The 16,487-nt window shown below is 41.1% G+C and overlaps 1 protein-coding gene across 1 annotated transcript; it reads left to right on the forward strand.

Annotated features, from left to right (window-relative positions):
• The first annotated feature begins 342 nt into the window (after nt 1-342).
• LOC132322052 (reticulon-4 receptor-like) lies at nt 343-1,146 on the forward strand. Its single transcript, XM_059835947.1, has one exon. It carries the CDS (start codon nt 343-345, stop codon nt 1,144-1,146), a length of 804 nt encoding a protein of 267 aa, XP_059691930.1.
• Nucleotides 1,147-16,487: the final 15,341 nt, after the last annotated feature.

Genomic DNA, 16,487 nt, shown 5'->3' on the forward strand with positions numbered 1-16,487 from the left:
TACAACCGTATTCTGTTTAATTAGTCAGCACAGCCAGTGCTGCAGGGATAGATCGCTTGCCTTTAAAGATTTGAGAATGTTAATAGTACAGTATATCATTTTAATTATTATTGGATTAATGTTGTGTCTCGAAGAACATCTAATGCAAATCACAAGAAATGGCCTGAAGTGACCCAAGGGTTGTGCTTTATTAGAAAAGTAATAGGTCCATTGCTTAAATATAAAGAGAGGTTCTTTCTTCAAATGTCACTCTGCGCTGGGCTTCTCTTGTGTGTGTATGTGGAAATTAAATCCTCTTGCTTCCACTTTGTCCACAGAAACTTTCTGTAGCTCATGCGATAAATGGCTGAGACAGTAGGTGTAACGCCAAGAGATGAAGAGGAGACCCAAACTAACGGTAGTGATGAAGACCCATTTCCGAATTGTGATGCTTTAATGGCATCCCTTGGTTGCTCTGCCAGTCCTTCGTTAGCCAGCCTTAATGAAGACAAGGGAAGCTCTGCAGTGCCAGAAAGACTGTCCGTCCTCTCCAGCAAGGCCATGGCCCAGGCAAAAGCCCTTGCTGGCCCAGAGATCGTTAGTGGTGGCCAGGCACAGAGGACAGCCTCTGGGTTGGCTGAGCATCATCCGACAGCTGGAAATGCATCGTTAGGTGGCTCGTCGTACCCTGCGGCGGTCGGGAACCTGCAGCCTGTGAACATTGCCTCCCCGCGCTCCAAAAGCCCCTGCTGCGATGGCGACCTGAGTTCGGAGGTGCCGCAGGTCCCCAGGGTGCCCAGGGGGGCTGGCGAGCCCCCGCAGGCTGTCACTGCCCTGCCCAGGACCCACCCCGGGGGCTGCCACGTGCAGCAGGCGGGGAGCGGTGCCAAGGGCGATACGGCCCCTTGTATTCTGGGCCAGGTGATTTGGACGAAGACCACAAAAGTAATGGAGACCTTAGAAAATCAGAAAAAGGAAGAAAAGGAGAAGTACCGGCTCCAGCTAGCTATGTACCGACGGCTGCTGCTGTTGCGCTCAATCAGGAGCTTGCATAAGCAGCTGGAGCAGCAGCAGGCCAGATTGCAGGAATGCTACGGCACAGTAATAAATACCAAGAAAGAAGTGTTGAAACACATTCGCTCAACCTCGCCCTCACCTTCACCGTAATCGTGTTGCTGCATGCAGAAATGAGCTTCGTAATGCCACCGGAGCCGTCAGTAAGCTTGCATGCCATAGGGGTGGTGTCCTCATACTCAAGAATATATGCCCACATGCGCCGAGAGCAGAGAGGAAACAGCAGCAGGAGCAGCAGAGCAAGAAGAAAGGAGAAGGTAAAGTGTTGGCCCCTGAACTTACCTGGAGGAAACTGGAGCAAGATTGTACCTGTGCAAGAAGCTGCCTCCTGATGCGCACTCAAAGCCTCAAGCTGAAATATGATTTAGGTTTACAAAAAGGAAAAAAACCCACAATTGGGAATCTAGTCCGACACCAGATCTGTAAAGGTGGTCACATGCAAGAGTTGCTGCCTGCTGAATATGTGACAATGGTGCATTTCCCCTTCTACTTTCAGCGCTAACCAAAGTTGAGCAGAATTAGGGTTCGTTTGTCCGCAAGTATACCTGAATTTGGAAAGCCAGGGTGTTTGAAACACTTAAGCTCAGGCTTGATTATATCTACCTAGCTGCCTGTTTTTCATGAAACTGCTAACGCCATTGTACGTTTGTGACCTCTACCCTCCTATAAAATGTATTCAGATTGACCAGAAATTATTGTGGGAAGGTAGGACGGTCAAACACATGCACAGGGAGACAGTGCAACTGCCTAAGCCTTATTTCCTTAGGAAAGCAAGCTGAAAACAAAGGCCTTGTCATCTGGCGTTACATTGGAAACCCAGACTGGCAGTGCCAGGGGAATGTTCGAGGTCTGCACAATTATTAATCTGCTGCTAACTCCCAGTGGCACTAGCGTCTGCAAATCAAGCATATTTTGTGCCTTACTGCTCTCATTTAATGGAAGTTGGTGACAATTAGCACTTTTTATCCAGGTGTATTAGACACGTGGAAAACCCTAGAGCACTGTTTTTGCAATTGCAAGGTTAGGATGCCTGCAGGGAGTTTGATGTCAGTATGCAACAAACACACAGGGAAAGTGAAAGCAAAAAGATGCAACTTTTTTGTACGCATTTAAAAGACAATGTGAGTCCCTATTATTGAACAGCAAATTCAATAGTTGAATGCGCTGTTTTAGGATCTGAAGCAAAAAATGATTCAAGAAGAAAAGATACTGAAAAGCTTCCTTTTCTAGGATTTAAAATGATATGGAAAAATCTCATTTTCTTCAGATATTTATTTCTCATAGTGCCACCCTTCCTTTTCCCCTGTTGTTTTTTGGTTGTAAATGTTTAGGTAGGCGAACAATCAAACAGGTTTTTGGTGTTTTTTTTCCACATGAAAAGGTGAGTCTGTTATTAGAAGTCATATCTTTCTGAGAATAATGAGCTATATATAGGAAACTTCTTATCCTCAGCTTTTTTTGTGTGTGTATACTGAGAGGGTGTGTGTTTGTGTATGCATGCACACACACATCCCTCTTGTATAGAGGTTATGAAAGGCTGGTGCTTCTTTTTCTGTAGCAGAAGCAGGAATAATATCTCAAAATAATCTCTGCTGTCTGCGAGGAGTTTGGTTGATTAGATTCACATGCACACATCTGTGAGCAAGGTATTGAAGTAATTCAACAACTGAAGTGCAGCACAACATTGTCATTATTCCGTCTTTGTATTTCTGCGCACCCAAAATTATGGAAGCCCCCTGGGTATGCACAACCTTAGATAGGTTCATTCGTCTCCTTGGGCCCTGGTGTAGCCTCTCACGCAGCATAAGCCTGTAACGTTGAATGCAGAATTACCATAGAAACATCCTTGGCATCAAGGAGATATTTGAAGAAGCATCCTCTACTGCCTCATTTTGGGGGTTCGGGTTGCCAGGGGCCTTTAGTGGGCTGCAGAAGAGAGCTGGGGATCGCATGTGAGTGGGAGACATTACTCCTGAGCTCTGATCCCAGCCAGCTCTCTGCTCAGCCTTGGGAAAGCTGTTCTCCGTTATAATGCAGGTTTCCCAAAGAACACTTAAATACTAAACTCACCTCAAAGGTAACCTGTTCTGTCTTTATATGCCTCCCAAGAAGGAAGGTTGCTCATGGCCAATAGGGCTATGCAAAGATTTGATTTTTTTTTTTCTTATTTTTTGTACTTCATGAACTAGAAAAGCCTTTTTGTCATTTGTTAAGAGTGACAGTAAGTGTTCTGTTAAACCAAATGCAAGCAAACGACTATTTTGTCGTCTCTCTTGGAGAAAGAAGTGTTGGAGAAGGGACACATCTCTCAAAAATATTACTGAGTTTTGAAATCAAATGTCAAATTGTTCCCATTAGGAAGACAGTCAAAATGTATACTTTAGTTAATTTTGGCCAACATTTTTTGTTTGAAAAAGAATTATCTTCTAAATTAAATTCAGCTTGACTAATACTATCATGTCATTCAGTTTTCCACTGAAATAAAATATACGCACAAAAATATAAAAAAACTTGTCAAGACAAAGTAGCTATTTTGCCTCGGTAGCTGCTGAAGTAGAGTATTGTCCTGCATTTGTTGCAAGAAGTGGAATGCCCTCCGTTACTGCATAGAGCTTCCTGTAGTGTCATATTTGCATTTAAGGGTGACTAGAATAACGTTAAAAAATACTTCTCACATAATACACAGCTCAACAATAGTTGAGTTGTCAGCCTGTCCAACTGTAAGTGCTTTGTGGCAGAACTGTGACAATCTTTTTGTACAACACCTCTCATAATATTTCTTGATCCTAACTGGGATCAGTAGATGCTTCTGCACTATGAATATTAAATACCAAAAGATTTGTGCATGAGCAATGCTGTCTGATAGCTGGCAAGAAAATGAAGCCAAGACGTGTTCTGTGTGTGCACACTCTTTCTGTGTAGCGCTTTTATGGATACGTGCAAAATAAATGTTAACTGAGGAACTAACATCGGTCTTTGCAACAATTTGCTGTTTAACTGGTGGTTCTAGTGTGGCTACTGATAACTGGAGTTGGGCAAACCAATTAAAACCTACATGATTTTTAAAATGAGCTTATTTTACAAGCTTGTATGTTTTAGGAGTTGAAGGCCAGTGGGAAAGGGCCAGAATGCCATGGGTAACCCATGGAGGTGTTTTCAGGCATACCAGACAGAGCAACAATCTTGGGTTTAATAAAAGTGTGTCCTCTCAAATTTTTTGATATCCTCATGTGGTTAAGAGCTTTGGTAGTTTGGATGAGGTTCAACTATATTTCTTAAAATCTGTATTTTTATCTGAACTCAAACTGCATGGGTTTAGTGCTAGCGAGAGGTACAAGCTTGAATTACTGAAATTTCATATACGTATGTAAGAACTCACAGGTCTTGGGTAATGATGACAAAATGAGTAGTTCTGGTAGGGCCTCTCTCCCCATTATCTTACTGCCTGCCAGAGCCTGTCGAGCCAACGAACTCCAGGAGAAATCTTCTCTGTGACCCGACAGCTTATGTTACCTACTTTTACAGCAAAGGTTGAAGTTAAATGATGCCACCTGAGCCTTGAGGTCCTGCTGCTCACCTAATTGCCTAGCCAGCCTGAAATGGCAGAAAATAATCATGGGTTTACCACGGAAGAGTGGGATGTTTAAGAGGTGCCAGCTCCTTTGGAGTCATTGCTGTCACTCAAAAAGGTGTAGCTTGTGCCTTCCTAAACCCAGAAATCTGTAAGAACAGGATGGCATTATAAACAATTAAGTGACAAAATGCATTACTGAAATGTTCTCTAATGCAAGGGCTTTTCTTCTGCACCTCCAGCATTTCAGTTAGCTAAACTGCTGCCCTGGAGACAGGTCAGAGCTGTGTTTTATCTCTTTCTGTTGTTGGGGGCTGTGAGTCCATGGCTATGGCCAAGATAAACAGCCTAGCTTAATATGTTCTCTTGTTACTTCTTGTGATGGAGCCACATGTTATGTGGGGGATTCATTCACTCCCTCCTTCCTGAGATTTTCTTGTGCCTCTATCACATTCCTTAATTAGGACAGTGATGATTTTACCAATTTATAGTAAATTTATGATATTGTGGTAAACTTGCGAGCCATGCACTACTAAATGCAGATCATGCTGCGTTGTTCTCAGAGCTATGAAAATTATGGATTCTGGGCATGACACAAGCATGCAAAAGATAGATTCAAAGATGAGGTTGTTTAGAGCTCCCCTGGCTCATGAGTAGACTTAGAGAAACCCTATAGAATCCTTGTTACAGTTTATTTCTATAAATATTATGAATCTACAATATAAATGCATTGGATTGCACCGTTTGCTTATGACTGTTGAAAGCAGCGCAGTAATGCAAGAGTGGGTTTGGAATATGCTTGAATGGGACCCTACTCTGAATGCACTGGGCAAGGAGTAAATGTTCCTCAGTCTTAAAGCTCAGACATTCAGATGAGCGTGATAGCCAAAAGCCTAGATGGTGGATGGAGAGTGGGAGTGAATGGTACTACAAGGAATGGTGTTTCAGGGTTTGATTTTTAATGCAGCGTGGAGAATGGCACATGGGACAGGGTTTTTTTGGTTTTGGGGTTGTTTGGTTTTTTTTTTTCTCAGTTAAAGATTACCTTTTTCTTTTTCTCATTTCCTAAACAAGTCTCTTGGATCATTGGGCTAGATGCATGCCAAGGGGGGGTTGTGTAACTGCAGTACATGGGAGTTAATACCCATCTCTGAAGCTGAGTGACAGAAGTTATTGTTGCCAAAATTTGTACATACTACTTACTCCCCTAGGCCTGGCTTTTACCTAAACTGAAAAATGTTGAAGTCGAGTGTTCTCCTGACTTTTAATGACATTTGAATCTAGACCAGGACTATGAGGTGGTGCACCTTGTTCAAGTCCCTTCTCAAGTTTGATACATTTCTATCTCCCTGTGTCTTCAAGCAGTTACAAATGTCTTGGATGGTACGAATCTTTGTCTTTCTGGCAAAACATTTGGATGATTTGGGAGAAGAGGAAAAAGGCCTTCCTATTGGTCTCTTGTGCTATTGAAGAAAGGGGGAGGTAGTTGTTTGTTTTTAATGAAAACTTCTAGCAGGGAAGATGGCCCTATGAAAACATTTCTGGAGGGTTTACTTAAACGTCTTGAAAATAACAGCAGTTCCTACAGGAATAAAACTATAGCTGTAAACAAGTTTCCTTAATTGTATTGATCATCTTCTCACACAATGTTAGCCAAGTCTCCAAAACAAACAAAAAAGTTGCCTCCATCTCTGACAAATAAAGTCTCTAAGTCCACAGCCCAAAGTGACTTCTGTGTGCATGAGAGGCAAGGAATTCTTGAGAATCTCAATAAAAGTTACATTTTCCCTTTGATGGGTGGGGGTTGGAAAGGAAAGGGAATGTGTGACCATTCATCACAGCTCCAGGCTCATTAGTACCCAGGAACTTTCTACTCTAAATGACAAAGAGTTTCACTGTCGCCAAAGAGAAATTGCTGCTGACCTTAGACCTCTTTTTGGAAAGTAAAATAATGGAGCTCAGGAGCAGAGTTTGATATTTGACCGAATTCTACACAATTATCATGCATGTGTGTATAATAAAATTAATTCTGTGTCTCTGCATTGTAGCCTCCGGCAAGCAGCGTACAATCAGTTTTGTATGTATAATAGATCACAGAGTTGTTCATGAATAATACAAATGCATTGAGCAGATACTAGTGAGTGAGGATGTTTGTCTTTGCATGGAATCGAAGTGAACATGTAATATTGTGATAATATATATTTGATGAATTCAGGTCTGACTTGCTTTTGCCATAGCCTGCTAATTCCCCGACAAGGGTTGCCACAATAATTGAGTTTCCAATAACATTATGATTATTTCCACATGATAATTTAATTGTAGGTATTTTTTTAATATTGTAATAATGTAGATTTGTGATTATTATGCATTTGCATGCAGATTTTCATGGTGACTCGGAGCACATCCCTACATTTATAACTTAATTTCCTATATTATTGCATATATATTTTGGGTGAACTCATTAATGCAAACTAAAAAAAAGTAGGTCTTTTAAGTCATTTTACTTTATTATAAATGGCTGAAAGCTTTGCTCATTTTTGTAGACCAGTCTAAACAAGTGAATAAACAAAAGACAACTGTAATTCATGGATGGATTAATTTAAAATAACAATGTAATTACGAATCATGGCAGATTTGTCTGAGGTAATTGGGATGCAGACTGGTACAAATTTTGCTTTGCTGAAACAAAACTTGTTTAGATGAATCACCAAGTTTAGTAGGGGCTGTTTTCCGTTCTTCCAATTCCCCTACATAAGGTGTTGGCAAAGTAACATTGGCTCAAAATTAATGGGTGCCTGTACAAATGGGTATAACAACAGGGAAGCCTGAGCATCTGGACCTAACTAAATACTATTTTGCCAAGCAGTACGCCCAGTAAGAGTAGAATTGGGTATACAGAGTCATGACACTGGCAGAGCTTTTAATCAGTTAATTTGTCCACTCTGGAAAGAGGCTGGTTGCTTGCCTGATAACAACCTTCAAACTGCATTAGAAAACCTCGCCTGAAACTCAGCGGGGCAAAGGGAGGTAGACCTTTTCCCAGAAATAAACTCTGTTCCCAGAAATAAACTCTGTTGCCATTAATTGGAGCAGAATTTGTATGATCCGGCGAGCATCCTGCTTCAAATAGAGCTCTCTTCCAGGCATATCTGAAATTTGAAGAGGAGGAAATGTTTTCAGCTAAATACTTCTGTTTTGAAAAGAAACTTTCCAGAGAAAGTCACGTGGGGTTTGTGTGTTGTTCGTTTTTCTGGTTTGTCTCAAGTACGTGCGGTTTAAGGAATGTCTCCTCCATTTTTCATCTGTAAGGTCTCAGCTCCTCAAATCAGTTTGGGGTCACAACAGAGGCAGAGTTCTTGGTCTCCTCCAGGTTATCCCTAGCTGGCAGGTTGGATTTCCATTGCCCCCATGGCAGGCACGTGCCATAGGAGCTAGGACAACAGGCCTGGTCCAGGTCTTCAGACATGCAAGTCTAAAACTAGGGACTGGAATATATGATTTACTGCTATCCTTTCGCATCGTTCTTTAGTGCACACGGATTCTGTTGCTTCCACTGTATTTAGGTGCCTGCTGCTACTTTCAAATGTATTCCTCTAAACTAACAGCGTGCAAAACACAATGAGATTAAGTCCCTTCTCTTTCCTCTTTCCTCACTCTGTGGACCTAAAAGTTGAACGGAAAAATGAAAGCTTGATTTAGACAGTAAAGAGAGCAGCCATGATTCTGCTGTGTAGGATGATCTCTCTGACTACTTGTATAGGTAAATCAGATTCTGTCCTGAAACCCACCAAAGCCATTTTGATCCAAGTCTTATGTAAATCCAGTCTCCAGCTAAGAAGGACTTTGGCATTTGACTCCACTAGGAGCAGTAGAAGTATCAAAACATGAAGGTGGTTCCATCGGCAGGACAAGTTCACAAATCTGCACCCGTGCTTTGCTGAGAGCAAGTGATAGCTCAGCACAGGGGACCTGGAAGATCGGTTTAGCTGTTATTTTGTTTTATAATGGGCCACCAGCATAAAATTAAGGATGTCTTTTACACTGTGGCATTAGGTCTTAAATGATCTCGGATGTTATTTTGTGCACAGCAAGCGCCATAGAATATAAAAGTATCATTATGTCAGTAAGTCCTGGATGCAACACGTAATTTCTGCTTGTTGTGAAGATACCTAAGGTTGTTTCAGATACCAGATGATTTATTATCAGATGATTGTTTTCATTACTATATGTTCCTGATGTTACTTATACATATATGATAAATGGTTGTACATAAAATTAGAAGCAAGCCTGCTGAAAAGCACTGATTTGTGTTACATTCATGAGTAACACATGCTCATGAGTAATTTTCTCTGATGAAAGAAATTGAGACTAAACTTTTGTAATGCAGGGGATGAAGCTGCCCTGGCCTCTCAACTTTTCCAGCATCACAGAAGTTAGGACTCGGAAGAGCTCGGTTCCTTTCCTACCTTTACCTGATGAGTTTTGAACTTAAGTCATCTATTTGCCCAGGGAATGTCAGAATTGCTATAATATTTTTAATTGGGGAAAGTGGTGTGGAGTGCCTCAGCCTCTCCTATTAGTACTGCTTCTCATTCTATAAAAAAAGCTGAATTTGGCCCAGTGATAAGGCAGGATTCCAGCTGGGTGGCTACTGTGCTCTCCATGGCAATACGTGGCAGTGCTTCCACGGGAGAAATTAAGAACTTTCTTCCTTCCCCGAGCTCATACACAGAGACAGAGATACGCAATTGCCCGGTGGCCAGGATCCTTTCCTGAGGAGGGCAGGGGGAATTTGTTTCAGCTTTATTCAGGAGGAAGATAGGTTTGCATCCAGGTGCCAGTCAGCAGGGTGAGGGGTAAAAATGCCTCTCCCAGCTCCTGTGTCGGCACTTCAGTGCATCGTGTCCTTTGCTTTGCTCGCAGTACGTGGGAAAGAAGTGTTTAATTTCAGGTCACTTGGAAGTCTTCTTTTGGCACAAAATCGTTTGTTGTTGCTGCTTTATTCCTTCAGTTGAAGGGGGAAAAAAAAATCACCTTTGGTTTTCTTGCAATTGTTTTTTCCATTTGTAGTTGTCTGTGAAGTAGTGGGACCATGTCATTTCTGCGTGAGGCAGGGGTATGTTCTCTTGTGCACGGACCAACATTTCCCAGCCTATTCTTAAGGAAAGCATTCCTCAAATTTAAGTAAGGAGGTATTTATGTATTGCCCATCTTCTCTAGTGCTTGAAAATGCATGATTCATGGCCACTAGTTGTTATTGTCATAGTGGGGAAGGTTTATTGCCCATAATCCTGGAAGTCCCCCGTGTGTCAAATGATCACTGATTGTATTGGAAAAGGATGCTTCAGTGACAGCAGGCAGCCCCTGGGTGGAAAGAGGTGTCCCTTGTCCCTGAGCAATAACCTGTACAGATGATTGAGACTTGTTGATAGACCTCCATGGAAGTCTTACCTAGTAGTGAGGGCTTAGCAGCGTCTAAGTCAGTGAAGGACCCTTCAGTACAGGATGCTTGAACTTGATTTGTTACTCTCATCAAGGAGGGCATAAAGGTAGGCAAACCTGAACATGCCTTGAGGCCCAGGCAGATGCAGTTTTACCACAACCTCTGTGCTATGGGGGCGAAAGAAAAAAAAGGCTGCTAGAATTTACAAAATATAACTACTGACTAATTTCTTCACGAGCAAGACCTGTAAGAAAACAGTGATGTCTCTCCTGAGAGATCAGTGGTGTCACCTCACATGTCCTCGGGGTGCCAAATGGTATAAACCGCTCACTTTGAAAGTACTGCACTGTGATAAGCTTCAACTCCCAAGGGATGCATTGTGTGTACATTTTGTTATATGTAATGACACACTGAAAGGGCAATGAAGCTGTAAAGGAAACGCCGCATGTCTAAAAAGAACTTATTTTTCTTTCAACCAATAAAATAAAGAAAGAGTCTTTCAGAAAAGCAGTTAAAATAATATCATTTAAATGTAACAAGTGATAAAATACTAGAGAGAATTCACCTGTCAGATGAAGAAATTTAAAACATGCGGTCTTCTGTGTAACATAGATATTTCAAATTGGACCATTTTCCTGGTAAAGCAATAGACCTCTTCAAAAAGCTTTTAAAACGGTTGATGTATATACACAACATTTTAAGGCTGACACAACCAGCATAATGGAAACAATTATTTAAAACAGTGTATTTGAAGAATAAAGCATAAAATGTAGTCATTTCTTGTAGTCATTCTAGGCAATGTATGAGATGATGTGAGATTTAGCAAGACCAAAGTTGGATGTGAGACTCTGGGAATTTTTCAGCAAAGGTGATTTTGTAGTAAAACAGTTCAGTGCATATAAAAATACCCCTAGAGATGTCTACAATGCTAACAACAATATTTTGAAATTAAGCTAAGACAGACTCACGCTCCCTTCAACAAAATTCCATGTGGACGTATTCAAAAGTTCTGTATGGCCTTAGTGCGCCAGGGCCCATTTTCCAGTAGAAATACTTCTACCTACAAAACATATGGAAACGTATGTGAGTGTTTTGTGGTATTTCTAATGCAGAAGTAGTTGCCTTCCCTAAACTTGACACCGAATGAAATTTGAGGATATGAAACCCCAGCTAGCACAGTGACAGAACAGTTGGGCAAATGTATTTCAGATGAACTTTAAATACAAAATTCAAATTGGACAAATAATTCATTTGATGTTATTCAGAAATAAACAAGGACTCATAAAAAAATAGAAAAGTGAATTGGATAGAATGGTGCAGTTGTATCTTCTATTACCTCAGTACTGGCCATCAATCACTGTCAGTTAATTATCATTAAGATTGCACAAAAAAAGGCTCCTGTGGGAGCTGGATAGTCTGTGAGCTTCGTTCTTTCATTAAAAACAAGATAAACAATACAAGCCTTCTTTGGTTTTGGTTTCTTTTTCATTTGTGTTTTTTTTGTATACAAGGAAATTATGTGGGAAGGTGAATCTTGAAATTAGTAACTGTGCTGAGAGTTACCATATAGATTGCAGAGAGAAGGTAATAGAACAAGGGATTCAAAATTAAAGTTGTTATTTGTCAGGAAGAGTTTAAAGATTTTTCTCCCCCCCCCCCCCCCCCCCCCAAAAACCCCAAACAGTAGGATTGCCCTTTCTCAGGTGCAAAACTTGTGGGATTTTTAAAATAAATTCTCGCTTCTTAATTAACTGTGCTATTTTTAAGCTTCTAGGGTTTATACTTTTCTGTGCAACATCCAGTTTGGAAACTTTCTTTTAAAAAAAAGGATAAAAGCTAAAGTCACATGACTCCAAAAGGTGATTCTCCAACAGAACACGAGCCAGCATGGAATTCGGTGCGAGTTGCAAATACAGAAAGTTTCAGAGCTCATGAGCTGATCTGAGGAGCCCACGAGCACTTAGCTAATGGGGGAAACGGGAGTGCAGTAGTGGACAAAAGCAGCTACTGTTCTTTCCAGGGTGCTTCCCGGCACTGCTGAGTAGCAGTTCACACTCTTAAAAGTGCCGAGGTATATTGATAGTGCTCATCAGCATCACAAACGGGCTGGTACCTGAGCTCTGCGCAATTCCTGCCGTGGATGTAAAAATGGTTCTGAGTCAGCTCGTGCTTGCTCAGCCTGAGGACCAGAAGGCTCTCCTGGCCAAGCTCTCTCTCTGCAGAAGGCAGCTACAGAGATTAGAGTAAGCCCTTATGAATTTTTCACATCTCTGAATAATTATTTATCAGGGGAAAATGTATGGGTTACAGACAGAATTTTTTGTTTGTTTGTTCGGATTTGGCTTCCTTGTTAACTTTTTTCTCCTCAAAGGACAGAAGTGTCTTATGAACAAGAACAACTTAAAGGCCAAAGCCTTCAGGGCCAAAGGCCTCTCTGTTCAGTATAATAATAGTATTTAAAAAAAAAACCCCTTGCACTTTGAATTAACCACGTTTTGGCCAATTGCCCAAATAAACCTCAGAGCTGGAGTCATGTAAATGCAAGTGTTCCCACCCAGATGTCAAACAAGCAAACAAGCAAATGACATAACCTCAAACCAAAATTAAGTCTTTAGCATTGGTGAGCAATGGTTTCTAATGAGGAGGAGTGAATGACTTAAACTAGAGCAGAGCTGCCCCATTTAGGGCTCTTCCGGCTGAATACAGCCCATCAGGACAATTCATCTGCTCCTTGTCAACCTCCTTCTCCTGGGAAAGCCTCTTTGCCTGCACGTACCCAGACTGCAGGCAGCACTTAGCATGTGATGGGCATCCAGGTGCTCTCAAGGTAGAGACCTGTGTACAGATCAGGTCAGGTAACTCCCACTGTCCCTGCATCACGTTTTTCTTTACTGGATGTTTTCTGATGTGTCAGGAAAGACTATACTTTGGATAAAACCTCATCAAGTAAGCTAATTTCTGCTCTTGTATCTTTGCTCTCTCATTAATGTGTTGAGTTTCTTCATTCCTATTTGGCTATTTCAGAAAGAAGACCCTCCAGTGCCGATTTTATTTTGCAAGGGTTGGGTCAATGTTAGGATGTCTGTAAACTTGTAGAAGGGAGAATTAGGCCATAGCAGAAAGGGACAGTGCATCTTGAAAGAAAACTAAGACGGAAACCCTAACCTTTTCTAATTTACATATGGTGACATTTTGCAGAAATATTGTAACATTAGCAGTGGCATAATGAAATTCTGCCTATCAGCCGTGGAAGGAATAATGTTACTGTAAAGGTAACCTGTCCATAGTTTGTTATCAAGAAAATATTCATGGCAAGAAACATACATTTACCAATGAGTGTTAAGAACAGTGTTTTTTCCTTATATTTTTTCCCTGTGAGCTATCCATCTTCCCCTCCAGATTTACTGCATGATCACTCCCTTTACATGCTAATTACGTGCAGCTCTGGTGAATTTGTTAGTAGTGACACTTCGGGCACCCAGTGGGACTGCAACTCATTATGTGGCAATGTCCAGATATATCAGATATTATTAGCTGTCATTAATCTGCTGTGGAAACACTGAGTGCACAGCCAGGAGAGAGACCAGGAAATAGAGTAAAAATGAAGTCTGCAGCCGCCCTGGCCCCCAGAAGGTCGGAGGGCAAATCAGCAGGGGAGAAGAATACACCTTAAAGTGGCCAGTGCTTAGCAGCAGACTTTTAACCCGTTATAAACCAGCATTTCCAAGAATAGGAAAGACAAAAAGAAATTATACTGTTTTAATGTCCATACAACTACGTTTTACTGGAGGAAAAGGGGATACAGTCTCTCAAATTACTGCTTTCTAATGCAATTTTGTAGAACTGCCAGTGATAAAAGCGTGTGAAGAGGAGGAAGAGTGAGCGACACGCAGTATCCGGCTCAATGTGGGTAGCGCCAAAGCATAAAGCTTTGAAATTAGGCACGCGTAACTCAGAATAGGATTTGCCACCCCCCCCACCGCCTCTATTTGAAGGTCTCATTTTACAGAACCGGACCCGGCAGTAGAGAAAATCCTGCAGGAATGAAGAGCTTGCTCTTGCTGTTCATCCAGACCTGTAATTTGCCTGTATAAGCACAGAAGTTTGCCTCTAGACTGCGGACAAGGCTGATCAGCCTCTGCTATGCGCCTTAGAAAATGAATCACAATAGGTCACATTTTTGGCATCAATTCTGAAAAATAGTCACTTGTAAGAGTTATGCATATCTGTGCTTGTGCAGCATTAATTACATGGCTTGGAGTGCAAAAATAAAAACAAAAGAAAGATTCTTCCCAGAAAGCTCCACAGTCTTTCGGATCTCCAAACTGACTTGCAGAGTTAGTGCCCAGGATTGTAGGAAGTCCTATCTTCTTTCTTTACATCAGCTAGTAAGGCTGGAAGAAACCAGGCAGGCTTTAAGGCAGGCGGGGTCTTCTCCGGTCTGAAACAGAAACAGAAAACACCAAAGCAGAGGCTAGGAATTTCTGTGTTTAGCGGTGTTGTATTAACTAGACAATTTTCAGAGCGGGGGAAAGGTAATGGCTTGGTTAGTCTGCGCGTGTTGGTAACTCATGGGTGAATTTTGCTACTGTCAAGGGGCAACCTGAAAATTCAGTGACCTTAAAATAAAAGTAAATAATGAGATAGGGGGATTAAAGATAGGAAAAACTACATTTTATCAAAGAAAGTAAAAAATAATCTTTTGTTTCCAAGATAGCAAGGACCTATACTCTATCGAGAAGTTACAGTGCTTTAATTAAGAGGTTTATACAAAACCTAAAGGAAGGAAATCACTCTAAAATTCAACAGATGACAGCTTATACTCATTCAGGGAAGCTGGAGTGCAGTTCTTTAGCCACTTCCTTGGAAATTTCCAAGTGAGCCACGCATCTGAGTTTCCTGAAGGAATTTGGGAAGTACTGGGTTTATTCCCATTAAAGAGGTCTAGTCTAATGCTTCACAATTTTTCACATACTATGACCTTTGTGTGATCTAATCTTATCCTAATGAGGATAATAACAGGAAAAAAAAAAGGCCTGAGGTTTTATTTATGGACCTGTCTTCAATTAGACAGACTCTGATAAACCCATGCAAAAACAAGAACTGTGGGCTCAGTTTTAGGTTGTCTTAAATTCTGCACAATCCCACGAAAGAGAAAACAATGTTAGTACTTGGTCAAATGGCTCCCATTAATACTTCCTAAACTAACAGCCATTCATGAACTCAGGTTTTAGGAAAAGATTTAGACGTCGTTTTGGTGGCATTGTGGGGTTTGCAGAAATACCCAGAAGTGTTATGGAGTACAGTGTTAGCCATGGGGCAAGTGGCAAGTACCCAGGGAAATAAAGAAGAAGCAGTTTTATCATTGGTCTTGGACCTTTGCAATTTTGGTGTTACAGGAGGGTTTGTTTATTTTTATGTGAGAGCAATGCAATATCAAAGAAGAGTTACAGTCTAATGGCGTTATTGTGGGCAAAAAAATCAGGAAAGCCATTCTTAATGCCATATGAATACATTCAATAGGGCAGTCACAATTTTTTTTATAGTCTTTTTCTAGTGTTTATGAAATTTTACAAATATGGCATGCCTTGCCCTTTTTCCAGGAGAGGGGAATAAAAATTCATTCCAGTTCCTTTTTCCTTTAAGTGCTTCGAAGGAAGGACTGAATATGAGGTGAATACTGTTTTAGTGGTAGGTTAATGAGTTACAGGTCAGACTTACAGTGGAAAAATTGCAGTCAGCCTCCATGGTGCTGTGTTTGCCAAATTTGCATTGATGAAGCTATTATGGCAGGCTCGCCTTTTTTTCCCCTTTTTTTTTTTTGTTTTTTCATGGAGGAACATGGTTTTTATTTGCCCATCGAGATTATGCTGTCTTTTCAGTGCCTGTGTTGCTCCTTATGATCCTGCAGGCACTTATTTTCACATTTAACGTGATACGCATGAGTAGCCTTCTCTCAACTGGTGGAACTAGTCAGGTGTAAAACTCAGATGTATGTACTCTGTAGGGCTGGGTCCTGAGCAAATTCTATAGAACACAAAAGTGTGTTACGTTTTACAGAAGTCTGCATCGTTTCTTATTCCATTGTTCGTAGCAAGTTGAATAGTTAGGTCTGATCCAGATAAACATGTATCAGCAATGCTACCAAGGATGTCTGCACAGCTGCCTGGGATCTTTATTGTACCAAAAATGGGGTGTTAAATATTGTCAAGTTTGCTCTTTTAAAAGATGCCTCTTCAATATATATACTCAGAATTGTTTTTAAAGCAAATTCCTAGGGACAGGTTTACAATGATTGTAACATAACGGCACGAGAAGGCCATCACCTTGGATTTGGAGTGTGGAGAGAACCAATAAACAGAAAGTGCTGGATTGTTTTTTTTCTTGTGACTCAGAAAATTAGGAAGTATAGTGTAAAAG

This window comes from Gavia stellata, chromosome 3 (genome assembly GCF_030936135.1).
Source record: "Gavia stellata isolate bGavSte3 chromosome 3, bGavSte3.hap2, whole genome shotgun sequence".
In the NCBI taxonomy this organism is placed as follows: domain Eukaryota; kingdom Metazoa; phylum Chordata; class Aves; order Gaviiformes; family Gaviidae; genus Gavia; species Gavia stellata.

Coding starts and splice junctions, on each gene's coding strand:
- LOC132322052 (XM_059835947.1), top strand. CDS start 343: ATGGCTGAGACAGTAGGTGTAACGCCAAGAGATGAAGAGGAGACCCAA.